A 21708-nucleotide genomic window follows, 5' to 3' on the forward strand; every position below is an offset into this window, starting at 1 on the left:
TCCTAATTAGACTACGTGTGAGTTCTTTTCCTTGTTCAATTGTGATCGATCTTTATAGAAAGTCGAGCATTCTGATCAACTCAAAGGAGTTGAGAGCATAGGCCTACTTCCTTATCAAGCCAGCAAGATTGAACGTTCTTATTAAGCTATGTTTGAAAAACTTAGAAATGCCACATTTTTAATTAACGAGAGCCAAGGTCCACCTACCTGATTCAGAGCTAGCAAAGACTAGGCGCATTTATGAGGGTCTTTGTTCCTGTTGCGTGTTGTCTATAATCTGAAGGCTTGTTTGTTAATGTAAAAGGGACTTGTAAGAAAAATATATTTGGATCTAGAAGTTAGATTCAGAAAACTGCAATTTTTACCAAATGCACTACAGATTTTCTCATATGTGTTACAGTAAACCTTATATGCGCTATTCTATCATGCAAATGTGCTATAAGAAAATCAAATGTGCTATAAAATACTTCATATGCTCCACATAAATTATTAAATGTGTTACAGAAATATTCAAAAGCATTGTAAGAATATGCAGATGCGTTATAGAACTATGCAAATGTGTTACAGGACAATGTGTATGCACTATAGAAAGATTAAATGTGTTAAAACAGAGTTCATAAGCATTAAAATATCTCTCAGATGCATTGAAACAAAACACAAAAGCATCAAAAGATTCAGATCCAGCCCTTCTATGCTCGGGAAAGACTTTGGAATGTTGTTCTTGTTGATATGAGGTCTCTCGAACACTGTAGAACCTATATTTGATCAGATCTGCACAAGAGAATAGCAAAAAACATAGATCTATACTAGAAATGAAAGATTGGACTATAAAAAACTTGAAAGTAGAGAGACTTTTAGTTCAACCCCATGATGGGTGTCATTTTGTACACGATATGAACGTGTATTCATGAAACTTTAGTGAAGAATGCAAATAGACTGATGACAAACTTTGTTAGACCCAAGATATCATCATCAGAATGTAATCTCTACAAGCGTCTCACATTTTTCTAACTACAACTACTAAAATAGTTCTCAGACCAACATCTTAGTGATAGTTCTAGAATGGGATTGTGCTAAAAATGCAAATCTACAATGAAAACATGCAAGATCTAAGACTAAAATGTGGATTATATGTGAAATACAACTCCTATAAATGCTCTTGAAATGATCATGCCATGAACTAATATGCAATAAATGATGCTAAATGATAAAAATGATGCTAAAAATGCTATGAACTTGCTAAATTGAAAATGCTAAAATAATGAGTCTAAATATGCCTATAGTGTAGATGCATAAAAACTTGGGTCCCTTGCCTCTTAGATTTTCCTCCTATTTATAGGATTTCGGAAGGGGTTGGGGTAAGAATTAGGATTTTCACTTTTGACTGGGGGTGAAAGTGAAACTAAAAATATCTCATAAGAGGCCAGGAGAAAGAGTCCAATAGACTTGGTTTTGAGGATAATATGAGAATTTTTTAAATTATTTTAAATGGTAAAAGGGAGATTTTCAATCTTGTGAGGATAAATGAGTTTATTGATTTAATAAATGATTTATTTTCAACACTTTATTTTTTTCCTTCCTCTCTTTTTGAATTTCATTTTATGAATTTGAATTGTTTTCTTCCTCTTTTAAAGTTGATTTAGGTCTTGTCAATTTGATAGGTGATTAATGACCTAATGTGATTTTTGATTTGAGAGTCTGTTGTGTTTCTTCTGATTTTCTCTTTAATTTGCATTGATTGATCGGAATCGCATGATTTAAGTCTTTGCCAACTTTTGGGTGTCTACATAGTTAAATCATTATTTTTAAATTTTAGAAAGTTTGTAAGTTAATTAGCATAGAATTGGGGAGCTATATCTATATCATTGTGCTAATAATAAAATAATTTAATTAATACTTCAAAGAACAATATAACATATAATATAAAAATTGGGAAAAAATAAGAGATCTCGTGAAATATTACCCTAAATCATATTGAATGCAACTTAACTCTAATACGAAACCAAATTATATTAAATCCAATTAAACTTTATAAAAGTAACATCTTTGTTCACACATAAATGCATTGAAGAATTTTTTTTAAAAATCTATAAAATCAAAATATACATAAAATAGATTGAACCTCAACTTTATCTCTCTATTTTGTATTATATTGTTAGGGTTTGATAGATCCAGAATAATATAAGAATAAATAGTTATATGTAGAAATAAAAGAAGAATACAGAATGAACACAGATAACACACAGATTTAACGTGGTTCACCCCAAAACCTAGGCTACATCCACCTACATAGCCTTCAACCTTAATATTATCTATCAAAAATGTACACCAATGTTACAATGTATTTTGCATCTCAACCGCTTATAACAACGTTTTAGAGCAACCACTGAAAAATTGACCATTTTAAGGTTTCATAATGTCAACATTAACACAAACATCAACACCCACTACATAATCAGTTGTCACAATATCAACAATCTCCCACTTGGAGACTGATCAAGCTCCACACCAAACAATCTCCCACTTGGTGATTGAAATTAGATGACAATGTAGTACGTACAACTCCCACTGGATAAAAGACTTTCTAGTGTATTACCTTCATGATCATCAATCAAGAAGCCCAATAGAAGCTGAGAAAGAAGCTAGCTTCTCATTGGGGACTACTTTCGTGAACATGTCTATAGGATTTTCACTTATGTGAATTTTTTCAAGCTACAATTGGCCATCCATCAAAACAGACCTTATAAAATGGTACCTGAGTTGTATGTGTTTTTTCCTTGAATGGAAAGCATAATTCTTTGCAAGATGAATGGTACTTTGGCAATCACTGTACAATAGGCAATCATCCTGCTTTTAACCTAATTCCTCCAGAAAATATTTTAACCAAATCATCTCCTTGTGAGCTTCTATAGAAGTTACATAATCAACTTCAGTGGTTGAAAGTGCATTAACCTTCTCCAATCTAGAAATCCAACTGACTGCAATGCCCCTATAGTGAAAAAATAACCTATAGTACTCCTTGTATCAACATCTCTTGCCAAATCATAGTCAACAAATGAACTCAAAGCAAAAATAGATCTTGTGAAACATAATGCCTTGGTAGTAGTACCTTTCAAATATCAAATAATCCATTTGACAACATTCCAATGTTCCATACCCGGATTTCTCATATACTTGCTGAAATCTCCCACTACATGAGCAATATTTAGTTCTATGCATACCATTGCATACATCAAACTGCCAATAGCTAATGAATATGGGATGTTAAACATTTTATCTACCTCTTCCTATGCCTTTGGACACATTTCCTTAGTCAATTGAAATGACTAGCCAAAGGTGTACTAACTACTTTTGCATCCTGCATATTAAATCTTTTCAACACCTTCTTTATATACTTACTTTGGGACAAATTCAAGGTTCTATTTTTCCTGTCCCATGTAATCCTCATACCAAGGATTTTCTTAGCAGCACCCAAATCCTTCATAGAAAATGAGCTTGTTAATTTATGTTTAAGTTCATTTATTTGTTGCAAATTAGACCTAGCAACAAGCATGTCATCAACATAGAGTAATAGAAATGTAACTCCCATTATCCAATCTCTTAAAATATACACAATGATCATAATTATATCTATAGTAACCTTGTTCAGCCATGAAACTATCAAATTTTAAATACCATTGTCGAGGTGCCTACTTTAGGCCATACAAACTCTTCCTTAACCTGCACACCAAATTCTCCTTACCCTTGACCTCATATCCCTCTGGTTGCTGCATGTAAATTTCTTCCTCCAACTCTCCATGGAGAAAAGTTATCTTGACATCTAGTCGTTCAAGATGCAAACCATCTGTAGCCACAAGACTTAGTACAGTTCTAACTGAAGTCATTTTTACAACAAGGGAGAATATTTCATCAAAATCTATATCCTTTATCTGTGCAAAACCCTTTACCACAAGTCCGACCTTATACCTTTTCTTTCCTCCATCTTCCTCCTTCATCCTATAAACCCATTTATTAGGTAAGGCTCTTTTTCCTTCAGGTAAAGGGACTATGTCCCAAGTTTTATTTTTCAACAAGGAGTCCATCTCTTCTTTCATGCTTAGCTTCCATTGTCAATAAAATGGAATACAAAAAAGGAGAAAACCTTTCAGAAGGTCTACCTGACCCTGTAGAACATCTAACACTTACAAGAGTTTATGGGATAACCTATTATTGTTGAGCATTAGGTACCAATGGCTTTTCATTTTTAGGAGCCTCATCCAACACCGTATATTCTTGTTTGACCTATTCATGCTTCTTTTCCTACAACTATTCTTTAAACATGACCTTCTCATTGAATATAACATCTCTACTTCTAATTATTTTAAGATTTCCAAAATCCCATAATTGATAACAATGGTCATCTACTCCATATCCAATGAAGGTACGTTTTAGAGATTTAGCATCAAGCTTGGTTCTATTTTCTTTATCAACATGGGAAAAAGCTTCACAACCAAAAGTTTTTAGAAATGAATAATTTACCTTGTTGTCAATCCATGCTTCCTCTAGAATACCACCATCAAAAGGAGTTGAAGGTCCTCTATTTATCAAATAGATAGTAGTGTTTATAGCATCTACCTAGAAATGAAGGGGTAGACCAGCATGCAATCTCATGCTCCTTGCACATTCCATGATTGTCTTGTTCATTCTTTCTAACACCCCATTTTCTTGTGGGGTTCTTGGAACTATTTTTTGCTTTCAAATTCCATTAATAGAGCAGTAATCTTCAAATATTGCACTACAATACTCACCTCTATTATTAGATCTAAGACACTTCAACTTCTTTCCTATCTCATTCTCAACCAAAGCTTTACATTTCTTAAATGTTTCAAAAACATTAGATTTTTGTTTGAGGAAATATACCCATATTTTCCTAGTTGAATCATCTATAAAAATAACATAATAATGAGAGCCACCAAGAGATGATACTTGATTTGGTCCCCATACATCTGAATGCACTAGTTATAAGCTCTCACTCTTCTTTTCTTTCCCAACTCTAAGAAATCTGACCCTTTTTAGTTTTCCATAAACATAATTTTCATAGAACTCTAAATATATAGCTCACCCCCTACTATGATTCCCTACATCCTTGCCCATGAACACCCATGATCAAACAGCAGAACCCTTTCTCACTAGGATTTCTGGATTGGCTTTACGAGATGGGTTAGTAGCTATTTGTTTTCACCCATTGGTAGGTAGGAGCCATCCTTCACCCCCTATAGATTCAACTATTTTGCGCCCCTACTATTCTATAGGCAAGTGTTGTAAGGTCAATGAAGCATCAATAGCACCAGTTGCCCATAGAATTGATATTTTTCGGTCCTAGACATAGATTTTTAGAGTGAAGGATTTTCATCCCTTTCTCACTCATGTGCCCAAGCCTATGGTGCCATATTTTTGAATATGTTCTTGCAACATGTATAGTAGCTTTCCCTGCATTAACATTATTAGTAGCAGCCAAGGTAGAATAAATGTTACCAATACACAGATATAATGTGCCTACCTTTGCACCTTTAGCTACTACTAATGATTCCTTTGGTGACCTCCCAGATATTGTCTGAAAATGTGGCTATGCAGCCCTCACTACCGAGTTGTCCTACATAAATTAAATTTCTTCTTAAATTAGGGACATGCCTTACCTCCTGCAGTATCCAATCATTTTTGTTTTGCAACTTGATCTTTATTTTTCCTTTCCCAGCAATAGGACAAGGCTCATTATCACCCAAATATACCTGTCCAAAATCACCTTGAACATAATCTTGAAAATATTTTCTATGGGGTGTAGCATGGAATGAAGCCCAAGAATCTATTACCCAGGAATCATTAATGTTATCCAAACATAAGATTAAAGCATCTTGTAAAGTATTACTTGCAACATTAGCTTCCTTACTATCATCTTCATTTTCATCTCCTTGTTTGTTTTTTCAAGACCAACAATCTTTCTTCAAGTAACCAAGATTTCCATAGTACCAGCAATCTTTCTTTCCTTTAGATTGAGAACATCATTTCTTTGATTTCCCTCGTGACTTGTCATATGAAGGCCCTTTTCCTTTTTCCCTTATTCTTGCTTTGTTTTTCACATTTAAAGTGGAACTTGATGAGGTCGAAGTTTCACTTGTGCTTTTCTATCGCATTTCCTTACTTAGGATAACACCAACAACTTCATCAAATTTCAAAATATTTGAACCAGAGACAGAGTTGCTTACAGCCATAACCAAGCTATTCCAACTTTCTGGCAAAGAACATAAGGTTAAGAGAGCCTTAACCTCTTCATCCAATGAAATTTGTACAGATGAAAACTGACTAGTGACTGTGTTAATTTCACTTAAATGATTTTCTATAGATCCTCCCTCACCCATTTTCATATTAAACAAACGCTTCATAAGAAATACCTTATTCAAAGCTGAGGGTTTCTCGTATAACATAGACAATGTCTCCATCAGCTCTACTATTGTTTTTGCCTTTGATATATTAAAAGTTATAGACGGTGCAAGGCACAATCGAATAGGTCTCAGTGCCTTCCTATCCAAGATCTCCCAATCTTCATATGTGATAGTTCCATGTTTTCTAATGGCTTCCACATATCCTTTTGATACATATAATCTTCCATCTACATTTTCCATAACTGGAAATTCTGACCTTTGAATTTTTCAATCTTTGCTCCCACTCAAATTTGAAAGTCTTGTCAATCTACAACAACAAACCTTTCTCTAATACCAATTGTTAGGGTTTGACAAATTCAAAACAATATAAGAATAAACAATTATATGCAAAAATAAAAGAAGAAACAGAATGAACACAGATAACACACAGATTTAATGTGGTTCACCCCAAAACCTAGGCTACATCCACCTACACAGCCTTCAATCTTTCTATTATCCAGCAAAAACCTACACCAACATTACAATGCATTATGCATATGAGCCACGTATAACAACATTTTAGGGCAACCTCTAAAATTGACCATTTTAGGGTTTTACAATGTCAACATTAACACCCACTATATGATCAATTACCACAACCCCAACTTTAAGTCTCTATTTTGTATTATACATTAAAAGTCAAGATGAACTTAACCTTAATTGACATTGGAAAAGTAGTGTCACTTGATAAAATAATTCCTATGTCTAACCCTAACCATTATAAAAAACCAAACTAAACTATAACCTTAACTTTTAACCTAGCTAATTCCTAAATTATATATTTTTAAAATGGTCATTTTATAAATTAATCCTAACCCTAACCCTAACCCATAGGTTAAAAAATAAGGTCAATATGAATTAATCATAACCCTAACCCTAGTTATTTCTCTAAATTAAGAATCACCCTTAACCCAAAAAATAACTAATTCAAAACCTAAATCATAACATAAAGCCTAAACCCTAAAACTGAATTATACATAAAACTAGACTAGGTTTATGACAAATTTTAGATATAAAGGATATATTCACATTTACCTTTAAATATTCATGATATAAACCCTAACTTGAAACCTAATCCATATCCTAACTATATCTCTACCCCTAACCATGATTAAAGCCCAACCCAAAACTTAGTCTTAAAAGTAAATGTAACCCTTGTTCCTAATTATAATCCCTAATTATAAATCTTAACTATAATCCTAATTATGAAGCTAATCCCTAAACTCTAATTCTAAACTAAATCCTAAATATAAGTCCTAATATAGACCCTAACCCTAAATGTAATAATAGTCATAATAAATAAGGGCAAGGAAGGCAACAACTATTGTCAAAGTTTTCCTAGGTATTTTAGTATTTCTCCATGTGATTCTAATAAGTTGTGGACTTTTCTTTGTCTGGGTTGTTGCTATACAACTTATTAGCCAGACTTTTCAAATGGGAGCGATCACAAATCCTTCTTCGCTTCTATTGCTTACACCAACTAGAGTTGCAACTTTCAAGTATAGAAGCTTTTACCATTCCTTCAAAGTTGTGGATACCAATTACTGATTTTGAGAAACTAGAAGGGATGAGACTTTTGAGTTTTCAACAATCACAGCACAAATCAAAACACAAATCCAAATATGATTTGTGCTCATGATTTTTATTAGTGCTGATATTTTTTAAATTGTTTTCCATAAATTATTTCAGTTATGGCAACCTCTGATACATAACCAAGCACCATTGACACGAGCCCTACTGCTTATGTAGGCTCAAAACATTTTTTTGAGACAAAATTTGACAAGTGTGCGTGAATAATTAAAGAGTCTTGTACAAATATAATCAAAGCTCTTGAGAATGTGACTTTGTCAATTGATGGTGTACAAGAACTAGAGATAATTCATATGGAAGATGTTTCCAAATTTATATGTATTATATCTATAAAAGTAGACGTGTATCCATCCATGATGAAAGAAGTCTATGATGATCATTCTACAAAGGTTACAATACAATTTTAATCTCTAAAGAATATGTGATGTACTTACATCATTATGGAGAAATGTGCTCCATATAGTGAATTCATATCTTTCAATCTTCACTTATTACTTCATTTGAATATTTAGAATGGGAGGTATAGTTCCCCTTTCATCTATTTATGAGAATAATAACATCCAATTTCACTATTCAATTGATATCTTTTTCCAAGTATACTTGCAAACATTTGCAACATGTTACCTTTACCTTTGTGTTTGTAATATTAAAGCCTTCACATGGCATATATGACTTATATGTTGGGCATTAGATTATGCATAAAATTGATGTGTTATTTCTAACTATAAACCTAATCTAAAGCATAATATTCATTTTTTACTCATTTTAAGTGTGACCTTTATCTCAATATTAAGTAATCCAACATGCTACATTATTCATGCTAAGCATAATTATCATTAACCAATGGTTCAATTATAAATGTAACTAAGAAAATCATGATATTACTTAAGGAACATCATAATCGTTATATTGCTTTATTATACTAAGAGGCATGTGTAACGGGAACAAGATGTATTGCTAGCTATAACTCTAAACCTAATCATAACCCTAATAATAAGTCTAAACCTAACACTAATATTAAGTCTAGACCTAACACTACTTATTTCTCTAACCTTACCCATAATCATGAAAATATGCTTATGATTATATAAGGCACCTAATAAAAAAAAAACCTTATCTAAAATCCTAACCCTAAATCACCTGCTAACATAATAATAATTCGCTATATGTTAATAATAGGGTATCTTATCACTAAACCTATTCCTAAGCCTATATTGGTACCCTATTACTAAACCTAATCCTACATGGGTACTCATAGCCATATTCTTGATGCTCACTATAACTATAACCCTACTGCTAACCCTATCAAAGATAAAGGTCCTTACCCTAACACCAATACGATCCCTAACCCTAACCCTAATCTAGCCCTAATTACCCCTAAACCTAACCCTAACTCTAGCCATATATGTAGCCATGTTTTAACCTCAACTCTAACTTTAACCATAATTGTACTCATATCCATTACATTACCCATTACAATCCATTACTTTTGCCTAAAGTCTAATAGAAAGCTTAACTATAAAAAAGCATATAATCTAAAATCCTAACCCTAACCCTACTTCTATCTACAACCCTGATTATAATCATAAAAGACTACATGTTTGACTCTTACTATAATTATAAGCCTAACCCTACTCCTTATCATAATTGTAACTATAGCCTTAATCCAACTTCTAAGTGTAACCCTTTCCCTAATCATGTTTCCTAAGCCTTAAATCTAACCATAAGTTAGTCAATATTACAGGTCCTAACCTTAACCCTAACCCTAACCCCAACACTAACTCTAACCTTGACCCTAGTGCTAATGTTAGCTCTAACTCTCTAACCCTAACATTTCTAACCTTAACTACTATTGTAACCACAATTGTATTCATATCATTACATTACACAATACCTTTGCAAGTCTTATAGAAAGCTTAACTATAACAATACATATAATCAAAATCCTGAACACTAACCATACTGCTATCTATAACCCTAATTATAATCTTAAACAACTACATGTTTGACAATTTGTTCAATTATGTTTCCTAAGCCTTACATCTAACCATAAGTCCTAACCCTAATGTTAATCCTATCCCTAACCCTAACCCTAACCTAGGTCCTAACACTAACCATATCCTTAACCCTTATCCTAACATTAAATCTAATCGTAAGTCAATCTATATTATAGGTCCTAACCCTAACTCTAACCCTAATCCTAAATAACCCTAACCCTTACCCTAATCATAACCCTAACATTAACCTTAGCTCTAACTCTAACCCTAACTCCGCTCCTAACTTTAACATTTAATGTAACATCTTTAAAATTAAACAAGATCAATGTTATGTAAATTGAACACCATATATGGAATTAAAAAATAAAACGTTGAAAATTAATTTTATACAACTATAATTAACAATTAATAAATAATTTGATTCTAACCTTGTTAAAATAGAAAAAAAATGTTTTTCCTTGTAGTGTTGTGGCTGCCACTAGCTTATATATACCTATATACATATTACACCGTGAGTAATCATTTTTTAGGCACCTATGAGTAATTATTCTTGAGGCACCTATTTATAAATAGGTCAACGTAATATGTATATAGGTATATATAAGCTAGTAGATAAATATATGTACATGTATATTAACCATAAAATAATCTATCGATTGCCCAATACAATCAATAAACTGATAGAAACAATATATAAGTTGCACCTAATAAACAATATATAAATTGCCTAATTCAATAAACTGATAGAAAGAAAGATGGGAAGCAAAATTAGTTCCTAATCTATTGTACGTATATTAATTAAAACGGATAAGTTGATTTGAGAGGACAATAGAAAGTAAAAATAGCTTGATCTATTATCTATTATGGAACTAAATGAAAAAAGTTATAGAGCGAATTGATACAATAAACTGATTCAGAGAAAACTGGGAGGTAAAAAAATACTTTGTATCTACTATGGAATTAAATGTAAAATTTAATAGTTATAGGGCAAATTAATTACTTCCTATTGTGGTTTGCAGATGACAAAATATTTCACGAAACGCGTTATAAATTACAGTTTAACATCTCCGGCTGTTTGTCACAATCTTGCTTGTGTAAATAGCATGACGTGTGAAAACAAAAACTGGTACACCTATTTCATGGTTAGAATCTGCTTTTATTACAGGCGTATTCTAAGAACATGCTGGATGTAAGATCTCATACTCGATGCCATGGTCACTCTCAAATAAACTCCAACGTGAAGTCATTTACGAACTCAACTATATTGACAACGGGCAAAACTTAGACAATGGTTTGAAAAGTGGTTCACAGTATTGTTAATACGGCCCAGCAAGAAGTACTGCGGTTTCCAAATGCCTGTTTCAAACTGGACATTTTATGGGCTTCGATGATTATTGCCTTGAACAGACTCAGTTTTAAACTGGGACATTTTATGGGCTTTGATGATTGATGCATTATAAATTGAATCAGCTTATTTTTATTCGTGGGAGTGCTTTTTGGTTCTCAGACCAGTTTGATATGCGTTTATCTGCCCAGGTTTTAGTCCATGCTAGTTTCTCCTTAGATATCAGATATTCCAGCTGTTTCTCGTTTACACACAATATATATTCTCATTTTTTACGACAAGTTAATAAGGAAATACATAACCAAATCATAACAAACAAGAAAATGCTAACGAACGTATACATAGATACTGAGAGTGGAGGCAGTTCCCATATCAGTTAATTACTGGTGTAAAAAATGGCTTTGACAAAAGACACGAGCAGTCATAACAAACAAGAAAATGCTAACATTTTTACTACAAGTTGATAAGGAAATACATAACCAAATCATAACAAACAAGAAAATGCTAACGAACGGATATGCATAGACTCTGAGAGTGGAGGCAGTCCTCATATCAGTTAATTACTGGTGTAAAAAATGGCTTTGACAAAAGACACGAGCAATCGGCATGCTAAAATCAACTGATATTGGAAATTAAAATGCACTAACATGAAACTCTGCAATATTGCAGTAACATGTGCTCTACAACTGAAAAAATTGTTGTACGTTCTAATCTGGACCCACCATGAAGTAGGAACTTTGCGAGTCAATGTGTATACGAGAAGAAAAATTATCAGTATTCAACGAATTGTTAATGTTCCTGTACAATAAAATTTGAAGGGGCAATCAAGCGTGAGGTTAAAGATTAATATGCCCCACCCCCAGTCCCAGAAAACCATGCTCCAGCAAATTTACAAGATTATATGATATGCAAGAGTAAAAATTTGGATTTTTACAAGATTATATGGATACCTAGCAGATGAGGGTTAAATATTCTAATGAAGTGATAAGGTCAGAAGAAAGCTCAGCAGAAATTATTCAAGCATCTATTGAATTGAAGGAAAACCCAACCACAAAATTGAAGTTACTAGATGGATGGTAGTAGTCTCAGAAGGGAGTAACGTAAGGCAACGCATATGTGTTGTTGGGTTGCAAGACCAGTAACCGATCCCATACATTTAATGCATGATCAACCTTCTCTGAAGCATTGAGTTTTCGGCGATTACTCGGAAATAGCCAAGCTTGATCATCCAAATCAGAGAAAACTTGCTTTGGTGGTAAACGGGGAAAATATTTTAAATCCAGGATGTTTTCATCTGCCCAGCTTCCTAAAGGAACAACTTTAGTAGTACCATGTAATGGCCCAACAAAAGGTGAAGTCTTGCAATCTGCCCTGCTCCCTGGAGCAACATCAACAGCTTCCATAGCATCATATGAAGGCCCAATTAAATGTGAAGGTGTCTTGCAATTTGCCGTTATCCCTGAAGGAACAGCATCAACAGCTTCAGTAGTAGCCTGTGAATGCCCAATAAAATGTGAAGTTGTCTTGCAATCTGCCCTGCTCCGTGAAGAAACATCAACAGCTTCAGTAGTACCATGTAAATGCCCAATAAAATGTGAAGCTGTCTTGCAGTCTGCCACATCATTCCTTTCGCAATCCTTGCCAGAAAATGGAGAGCAACTTGTCCTGGTGACACCCTTTACATTGCCAGAAAATGATGGAGAGCAACTTGTACTGGTGACACCATTTACATTGCGAGAAAATGATGAAGAGCAACTTATCTTTGTGACACCCTTTTGTAAAGTAGTAGTGCTTGCCTCCTGGGATCTACTCCCAGGTTTGCAATCAACAGCAACTCCATTTGCCTCTTCCCCTATTCTCTTACCATCAAATAGAGCCTTCTCAGATAATGCAGTTTGAGGGTGCTTAATGGATCGTTTTTCCTTGATAGAAAATGACGGATGGCAATTTTTACTAGCAACACGCTTCTCAAGACCAGCATTGCTGGCCAACTGTATCCTACTCTCGGCTAAGCATTCAACAGCACATTCTTTTGACTCTTGAACTTTTCTCAAACTATCAGAGTGAAAGTCCTCAATAGGTGCTCTTTGAGAGCGATTATTAAAACCCTTTTGCTTGACAGTAGATGGATGTTGACTTACACTAGCAACACACTTTTCAAGATGAGCACTGCTTACCTCCTGGACTTTACTCCGAGGAATGCATCCAGCAGCACAACCTTGTGCATCTTGTGCTTTATTCCGACCATCAGGGTGAACCTCGGCACTTCCAGCTTGATGGCACTTCTTGAACTGCTTTTCCTTGCCAGAAACTAGTGGAGGACATCTAGTACTAGCAATACAATGGTCAAAAGAAGCATTGCTTGCCTCTTCAAGTTTAGTCTTACATATGCTTTTAACAAGACCATTTTTAACCTCTTGCGCTACTCTACCACTACTGAAGTAAGCCTCCTTGGTAAATGTAGATTGAAAGTTTCTAAGAGAGCACTTATCTCTCCCAGATAATGATGGATGGAAACTTGTATCATCAACACTTTTCCCAAGAGCATGATTGCCTGCATTCTGAACATGACTTACTGATATGCATTCAACAAGAAGATTTGTTGCCTCTTGTGCTGTTTTCCCAATATCAGAGTAAACCTCTTTAGCAAATGTAGTTTGTATGTGCGTAGGAGACTGCTTGTCCTTGTCCATAAGCACAGGCAAATGTTCCCAAGGCCGATTTCCTTATTTCATATTGTCAAAGTACAAAAAAGCACCATCATTAATGAATTAAATATGGTGATAGAATAATTTCTTTGAGTGAATCTCCTTTTTGCCAAATTAGAAGATTGGTTAACGGATGAGACATCTCACAGAATAGATGACAGAGTCAAGTAAAGAAATGGGGTTCCCATGCAGAGCATGGTTACTAAAAAAGGAAAACAAAAATAAATAACTCACCATGTAAAGAAGAGTTTGTGTTGATCTCATTCCCCTTCCTCACGATGCCATAGTTATCATCCCTGTCAGTGAGAGATTTCCGGTCATTTAATAGATTAATCTTGTCACACTTACCATTACACGGTCTCTCTTTATCAACAAATTTAATAGAGAGTGCCTCTCTTTTCTTAGGAATCTCCTGTGCATTTCCACCATGTGAAGAAGAATCGGTGTCAATCTTCTTACCCTTCCTCACTTTGCGATTACTTCTATGCCCATCCTTGCCAATTTTCTGGTCCTTTTCCATGCCATTATCACTTGTTTGACAACTGTTTTGTCTTGATTCTTCCCTCGCTGACAGATCAATCTTGACACACTTTCCATTTTCTAGTCTCTCCCTCTCAACAAATTTTATCCCAATGGTCTCACTTTTATTGAAGCTCTCCTCTGCATCCCCAGGACCAACAAAAAAGTTTGTGTCCATCTCCTTCCTCTTCCTCACATTGCAATTACTGTTGTCCCAAACTTTGTCCATTTTTGGGTTCCCTACCATTCCATTATCTCTTAACTCGTCTTTTATTTGTCCAGATCTTTCACTCTCTGATATATCAACTTTGTTACAACTCCCCATTCCTGGTCTCTCTCTATGTACAAAATTGAAGAAGACCGTCTCTTCCCTCGTGGGGCTGTCATGTGCAACACCAGTTTTCTTAATATCCTCATCATGTTCTGCATGCCTACCTTTTCTCTTATCCTTTTTGTGCTTGTGATGCTTGTGATGCTTGTGATGCTTGTGCTTCTTGTCCTTTTCTATCAAGTCGTTAGCTTGGATTTCATTCTCTCTCTTTCTTTTTTGCTCTTTCTTCTCCTTCCTGTGTTTATGCTTAATCTTCTACAGAATACACATACATTGTCAACAATTCAGATTCAGGAAAAAAAAATATAATATATTATATTCTTACAAAATAAATTCATAGATCCAATCAGAGGCACCTAGACTAGAGATAGAACTATAAAATAGCATGCAGGAAAATGCATAAAGGATGCCACACTAACATAACAATCTAACCAGATATAATATGGATTAAAAAACTTTACAAGCAGTTCTTTATCGTATCTTGAACATCGATACATAACTATTAAATAGGAAATGATGTTCAAGAATTACGAAGATGTGTTCAAATAAGCAAGAAACAATCACTGCCTAAATAGTAGAAAACCAGCATGAGCTAGGACAGAACAGGAGCGGTTCCATGGACAACCCTCAAGACATATTTTCTATAAAAGACATTAAAAAGAGAAAAATAGAAAAACCAAACCTAAACATCCTTGAAAGTGCATTTTATAAAGAACAGCAGTAAAAATTACAAAAAATGACATATATCATGAAAATCTGGCCTCAAAACCTCAATTTGGGCTTGCTCGAAAGAGGTAAAAAAATAAATTAAATGGTCTGTATGGCCTTAAATGCATTAATATAAGTGCTGCATGCAGTCCCTGGAAGGGATGGTGCCCCATTCCCCCGCACTTGTGGCTGCTGCCCATAAGAAGCTGCTCAAATTCAAAACTCAAAATGAAGAGATCTTTTTAAGCTTCACCAGATGAAAAGGCAGCATTTTTCCCCCTTTTGAATGTGTGACCATACACGTGTGTGTGCATGCACAAAATTATTGTATGACCAAACTTTGGAAAACTGTCAAACTGGAACCTCAGACCAGCAACAAAGGTTTTCACAGCATAGTTGATAGAAAGATGTTGTCAAAAAAAACTGTTGTGTCAAATGAACAAACATTAAGCACTCAGTCAATCAGAGTAGATGGACACAAGACACAACATCTTAATAATGCCCACTCTCATAATCTTCAATAATTTTGAAAAAATGGATTACATCAAATGTTTTGGAAATTTACATCCACCACCACTCTTCTATGCTTATTCCAATAACAGAGACAGTCTTCCTCTTAACTCTACTCTCAACCATAAGTCAATAGTGCAATAATCACTCTACATATATCTTGACCTGAGGACTGATGACTATTTCCTTACAAGCTTCTACCCTCATTTGGCTTGGCTCTCCAAAGGCAAGACCTAAAGCCCTCATCTTACATTTGGTCTAGCTTGTTACAGCAAGAAATAAAATGACTGGGGAGATGAAACAAATTATCTTCAAGTTGTAATAATCAGAAGATCGTTCACCATAACTGGGAAGATTTGTTTTGGTGAAAACCATCGTGGAAGCCACTAGTAACATCACCAAATACATCTACAATCACCTTTGGCTACTTAATTTGATGAGATACTACACCATGGAAAAATAACTTGTGATAGTGGTTGCTACTGTCAATATCATAGTTTGAAACTAATTTCATCACTTTGAAAGCATTTGTTGCAACTTGCAAGCAAATATATTTGAGACAGATACATGTGAGCCAAGCTTAGATGGTTTTTTCATATTCAAATAAAGCTGATGGACAGAGTAACAAGTTTTAATAATAGTCTTTTTGCGGAGAGAGGTCTAACAATCATCAAGGTGACTTGAAATGCTATTTTATGTTGTAAATTGTATTCTTCAATTTCACAACACAAAATTCTAATTAAACAAGTTTTATTTAATTGCAAGTTTAATTTGTTTGTAGGTATCGCAGCAATTAAACAGGATTTTATACTTATGAATGGAAAGCAAAATGCAATAGATTATTATTTATAGGGCCATGGACAGAATCAAAGACACAATCGGAAACTATTACAAGGAGACACAGAAAATTTTAAAATTGTTTGGGACATCACTGATAAAAGGCGGAACAATCAACACCAAATTGTTTGGGACATCACTGATAAAAGGCGGAACAATCAACACCACCAACTTATTCATATAATACAATGGGGTTACAAATTCAACGGATAATATTTCTTTTCAAATGACTTCAAAGAAATCGATGTAAAAATTGATTAAAAGCCTAACTATTGACGAGTTACAAATCTATAGTTAATCTACAAATGCCCTTGTTTTTTGCTACCACTGGCAACAAACAAATAAACTCACTCTTCGCCTTGTTTTAACTTCAAATTATCAATCTTTGGTGTGTACAAATATTGCTTGCTGCAATTGCCTGGAGAAAGACTGGGGCAAAACAAAATCCAAATTCTTCAATAGTTAGCCTTCAAACTATTATCTCGACCTTATAGCACTTTTGGATGTCAATACAAGTAAAGCTCATTTAAGACCACTAAGGCAGAAAAGGCAACAACTTATATAAAATCCCTGCATGACCTCATCTTCATGCAACCCAACCTTTACCTTCACACAAAAAGGGTTGAAGACACAACTATTCATGAGCCAGTTGACTTGGATGACGTTAATCTTTACAGCAACCAAATTGTGCTAGATGGAACCCCCTTTTAACACAAGGACAAGATTGTTGAGTTAATAAAATGTGCAGTGGAGTTGGTTTGGGCCTTGGGTCAGTGATCTCAACTTCGACTCCAAAGCCTGAATTTACCCAATGCACTTTTAGCTTAAGTGCGGCTTAGTCCATTACCAGAGGATTACTCTTGCCCTAGCTCATCCTTTTCTGACCCTAATTTGACAATAAGACAGACCAGTTGGGCGCTAGACTAGGTGCGGGGATACCTCTAGCACAACCAAAAATGTGTGGAACAAAATGGTGTACTGAAAAGTGAACGGCAAATGATAAAATGGTACTTCAAAATTGAAAATTCTCGTACCATGTATGGATATATAATTTTAATGGCCATTGATAATAATACAAAATATATTCATCAATTGTTGCATTCACATGAAATCTGTGTTACACCGGCATGGGGATGCGGCGGTGCAGGAGGACATCAGGACGAATGAATTCAAATCCCTGTTTCAAATTCCTAGAAAATATTGAATTCCATAGCTCTTACACTCTTTGAGAGTTACCATTATGACACTATGGTATGAATGTCCTGGCGGCTGGGTTAAATCTTTAATAGCTTTAGCCAATCCACTCTTCTTTTCTGATCCTCTTCCAACATAAAAAATCTAGCTATCAGACTTTTACTGAGGAACCAAAACATTCTTCAAATCCAAATATACATAAAATCTATAACCAAACATAATTGATCATCTTCCTTCTCTGCAACTGGTAAAAGAACTCCGTAGATCATCTCCCCTGAGCTTAACTCTTCTCTAAATGAATTTCTGACACCTTAAAATATTCAGATAAAACAACATAGTTTCAAAGGACAGAATATCGTTCATCTATTAAGACAGACATGAACAAAAATACATGTTAATTAACAGTACATATAACAACACTACCGAATAATTTTATAATGTCCAAGGTCCGTATGGATTACAAAAGGCAAAAATGGCACAAACTAGAAAATTGTTAGACACAAAGCAACAGAAAGTTAAGAAGTGGACAATGGAGAGGGAGGACAATGGAGAGGGCTTCGAGACCATTTTTATGGAGTGGAAATCTTATGAGATGGGAATTCTGCTCCGTGATAAACTGGAATCTCATCTTCAAAAAATAAGACTTCCTTTTTAGGTGAGGCTGGAAGTTTCCTACCAGCTTATAAGATTTTATGTTACATGTAATACATCTACAAACAATTTCTAGCATAAAAAAATTTCAACTTACTGTTGTTGGTAAGAAAAATCCATGTGACCAGTTTCCTTAGCTTAAAATTTTTAATTTTGCCAACAGGACCATTGCTTATACTCTTAAAAATTTCAAGAAAGAAACCATCCATCCAAATGTTTTACATAGACCTCCATGGTAAGCTATTCCTAAAACTTCTCAGAAACACCAAAATGTTTCAATAACCTCACTCCATGGGACAGCTATCTAAGCCAACTATTAGAGAGAGAATGTGGCTAGATTCAAGCTGGGCCCAAAACACATCTTAGTACCAAACAATCTTGAAAAACAAATGTAACTTTCATCATTTACGATGTGAAACCTGTAGAGATCAAAGGTTCTTAATAAGGGTGGGTGGAAAGAATCTGCACTTTTGTAACAAGTGTGAAACTTGTAGAGATGGAAGGTTCTAAAGAAGGGTGGTGGAAAGATTCTATACTTTTGTAACAAGAGAGTAGTGAAAACAGAGTGGCACATTGTCAAACATTGTGCTCCATAGGAAAGATATTCATAGCAAGTGCAAGGATAGCTTGCAGGTAGGCAGCATGAAGGAACTTTTCGAAGAGACAAGATTACACAAAACAGCTGACTTCCTAATGCAGATCCACAACAAAACAATCTGAAAGAATTACAGCAGACTGCTTAACTGGCATTTTGATTCCTTAACTGGCATTTTGATTTTTGATTCCTTAAATCAGGTCTCGTAAACATCATTAAGAACCCTTTCATTTCATATCATTCGAAGTGCACAAAAATGAGCTGACAAGCAAAGGAATATGGGAGCAATCTTCTACCCAGCTCCCTTATCTTTCGGGTGATTTGAGCAAACAATCAGGCATCAATCGAAGCGAACAATAATGATATAAACCCTAGCATGCCGATATCGGCTACATTAGTTTGTTTGATCCATAGTTCTCAGCCAGAGCTGTATTTTGAGAAATGTCTATATGCAATTTATAGCCTAGTGAAAGTGTTGAGCGCTCATGTTTGACATTAGAGATATTCCATATCTGTAAATTAAAAAGCAAAAACACTGGTAATTTGCTTGCACTTCTCAAGTACACATTAGAAACAGCTATACGGGCAATTGCTTGATACTATATTAGCATGCCTAAACAACATAGCCCTTAAAGGTCTAAACTACTGGTAAAATTTCATTAGAATGCAGCCACTTTACGTCTGAACAATATAGTTTGTGAACTCCAGAAATACAATGGCATTGTATATTTCAGAAACGTCGATATCGTTCATATGCAATTGAAGATGTAAGTTTGAACTAACCCTGTGAATCACGTAGATCAAAAGCCCTGGATAAGAACAACTACGGTAACGCTTCAATTACTTTTATACTAGCTACGCTGGCAGACAATGGTAGAAGTGCGATTTAATTACAAAAGATAACCAAAAAGATTCATCACAAACCTGCTACGGATAGAGAACTAACATCTAAAATATTCTATCATACGCCAACATGCCAAAATTCTATAACTGCACTCTCCTGTATTACAATATGCACTTTCCAACCAGCTAAAAACCCTCATTCACAAGTGATGTGTTGGCTTTTTGCCTGATAAACCTTGCAATCCAATCGCTAAGACTAGACGTTCAGAACAAACACCAATCCGTGTCTACCTAAACAACCCAAATATTAAAAAAAAGTTTCTAATGGGCTTCGACGACAGAAAAAAAAAAAGGTTAAAAATCGCTGTATTAAAATAGTCAGCTGTTCAGCTCCAAACCCTAGGGCATTGACGCCACCCAACATGGATCACCCGAATCCCGTTAATATGGGCATCAATATATTGCTTGTGAACAGAGAACCATTGATAATGCAACATGAAGTTCCGCACAAGTGATATGGGGATAGGATAAGATGAACATCGAAAGAGAAGCCATAGAAGGTGAAGTAGGGCACAAACCTTGTGGACATGCCCTATCTCCCCATTACTTGACTTCTTTTCATTATCATATCCGGGAGGCGGGAACGGGAAGCACCGAGACATTGAATCTCAAGTATAGCTGGTCTTTTATTTGATTTCGTGAAATGGGTGTTGCTATTCACTTGTTCAAATTCTTCTCACCCAATACTTGTTGAATCTTCTCACCCAATGGATCAAAATGGTACGGGAGCTAGTTGATCTTATGGGCGATGGGCCTCGGCTAAAACATCTCACCGAAGAAAAGCATAGCTGGATTGAAGAAATTCGATGACGTTTGCAACGTTTTGAGAGGAAAGAGAGCTGCTGAGACTAAGATCAAACAAAACAAACAATTCCTTGTGCCCAGATGCGGCACGCTTACAAGAGCCGATGCCCTGGGTTGCCCTGGGGTTTTATCGGGATGCTGAAAAATCTCAAGGACGTCTTTGCAGAGCTCCCCGCACTTCGATTACAACCCTATTCTCTCCGTCGTCTCTTTCCCCGCACCCCGCTTTTTTTATATACGAATTTGCGTGTGAAGGGTTTGGAGGACTTGTTTTCTATTGATAATTAATTCTGGTCTGTCTTTTTGTTGTCTATATTTAGATGTCATAGACAAATTTTGCATGTTGTTCATTCCTTGATGCCGACATAAAAGTGTATAAGGGCATATTCATCCTTATTGGAAATTTAAATATTTTATTATAGATATGAAAATTAATATTATTTTTCAAATAGGGAAGGGGTAATAATATATATTTTATGTTTGTATGAGATCTTTTAGTCATAAAATAGTGGTGTGAGATATTTGTAGAATGAAATATAAATTTTAGGTAAAGATTGG

The 21708-nt window shown here is 34.9% G+C and overlaps 1 protein-coding gene across 1 annotated transcript; it reads right to left on the reverse strand.

The window, feature by feature from the left end:
- Positions 1–12144: 12144 nt before the first annotated feature.
- Positions 12145–21447, reverse strand: LOC149538916 (uncharacterized). The gene is made up of 3 exons (XM_089800303.1): positions 20865–21447; positions 14333–15203; positions 12145–14115 (listed from the first exon to the last, which is right to left on the reverse strand). The coding sequence occupies exons 1-3, from the start codon at positions 20946–20948 to the stop codon at positions 12476–12478; spliced, it is 2595 nt and encodes an 864-aa protein (XP_089656429.1). The 5' UTR covers positions 20949–21447; the 3' UTR covers positions 12145–12475.
- Between the last annotated feature and the right edge of the window lie 261 nt (positions 21448–21708).

The sequence above is a fragment of the Cupressus sempervirens genome, chromosome 9 (assembly GCF_028749045.1).
Source record: "Cupressus sempervirens isolate cs-2001-9-10 chromosome 9, ASM2874904v1, whole genome shotgun sequence".
Lineage (NCBI taxonomy): Eukaryota > Viridiplantae > Streptophyta > Pinopsida > Cupressales > Cupressaceae > Cupressus > Cupressus sempervirens.

Excerpts from the sequence above, each read along its gene's own strand:
- LOC149538916 (XM_089800303.1), bottom strand. The coding sequence starts at position 20,948 with ATGTCTCGGTGCTTCCCGTTCCCGCCTCCCGGATATGATAATGAAAAG. Across the intron at positions 15,204-20,864 it reads AGATAGGGCATGTCCACAAG|AAGATTAAGCATAAACACAG; the intron begins GTTTGTGCCCTA and ends TGTATTCTGTAG. Across the intron at positions 14,116-14,332 it reads CACAAACTCTTCTTTACATG|GAAATCGGCCTTGGGAACAT; the intron begins GTGAGTTATTTA and ends ATATGAAATAAG.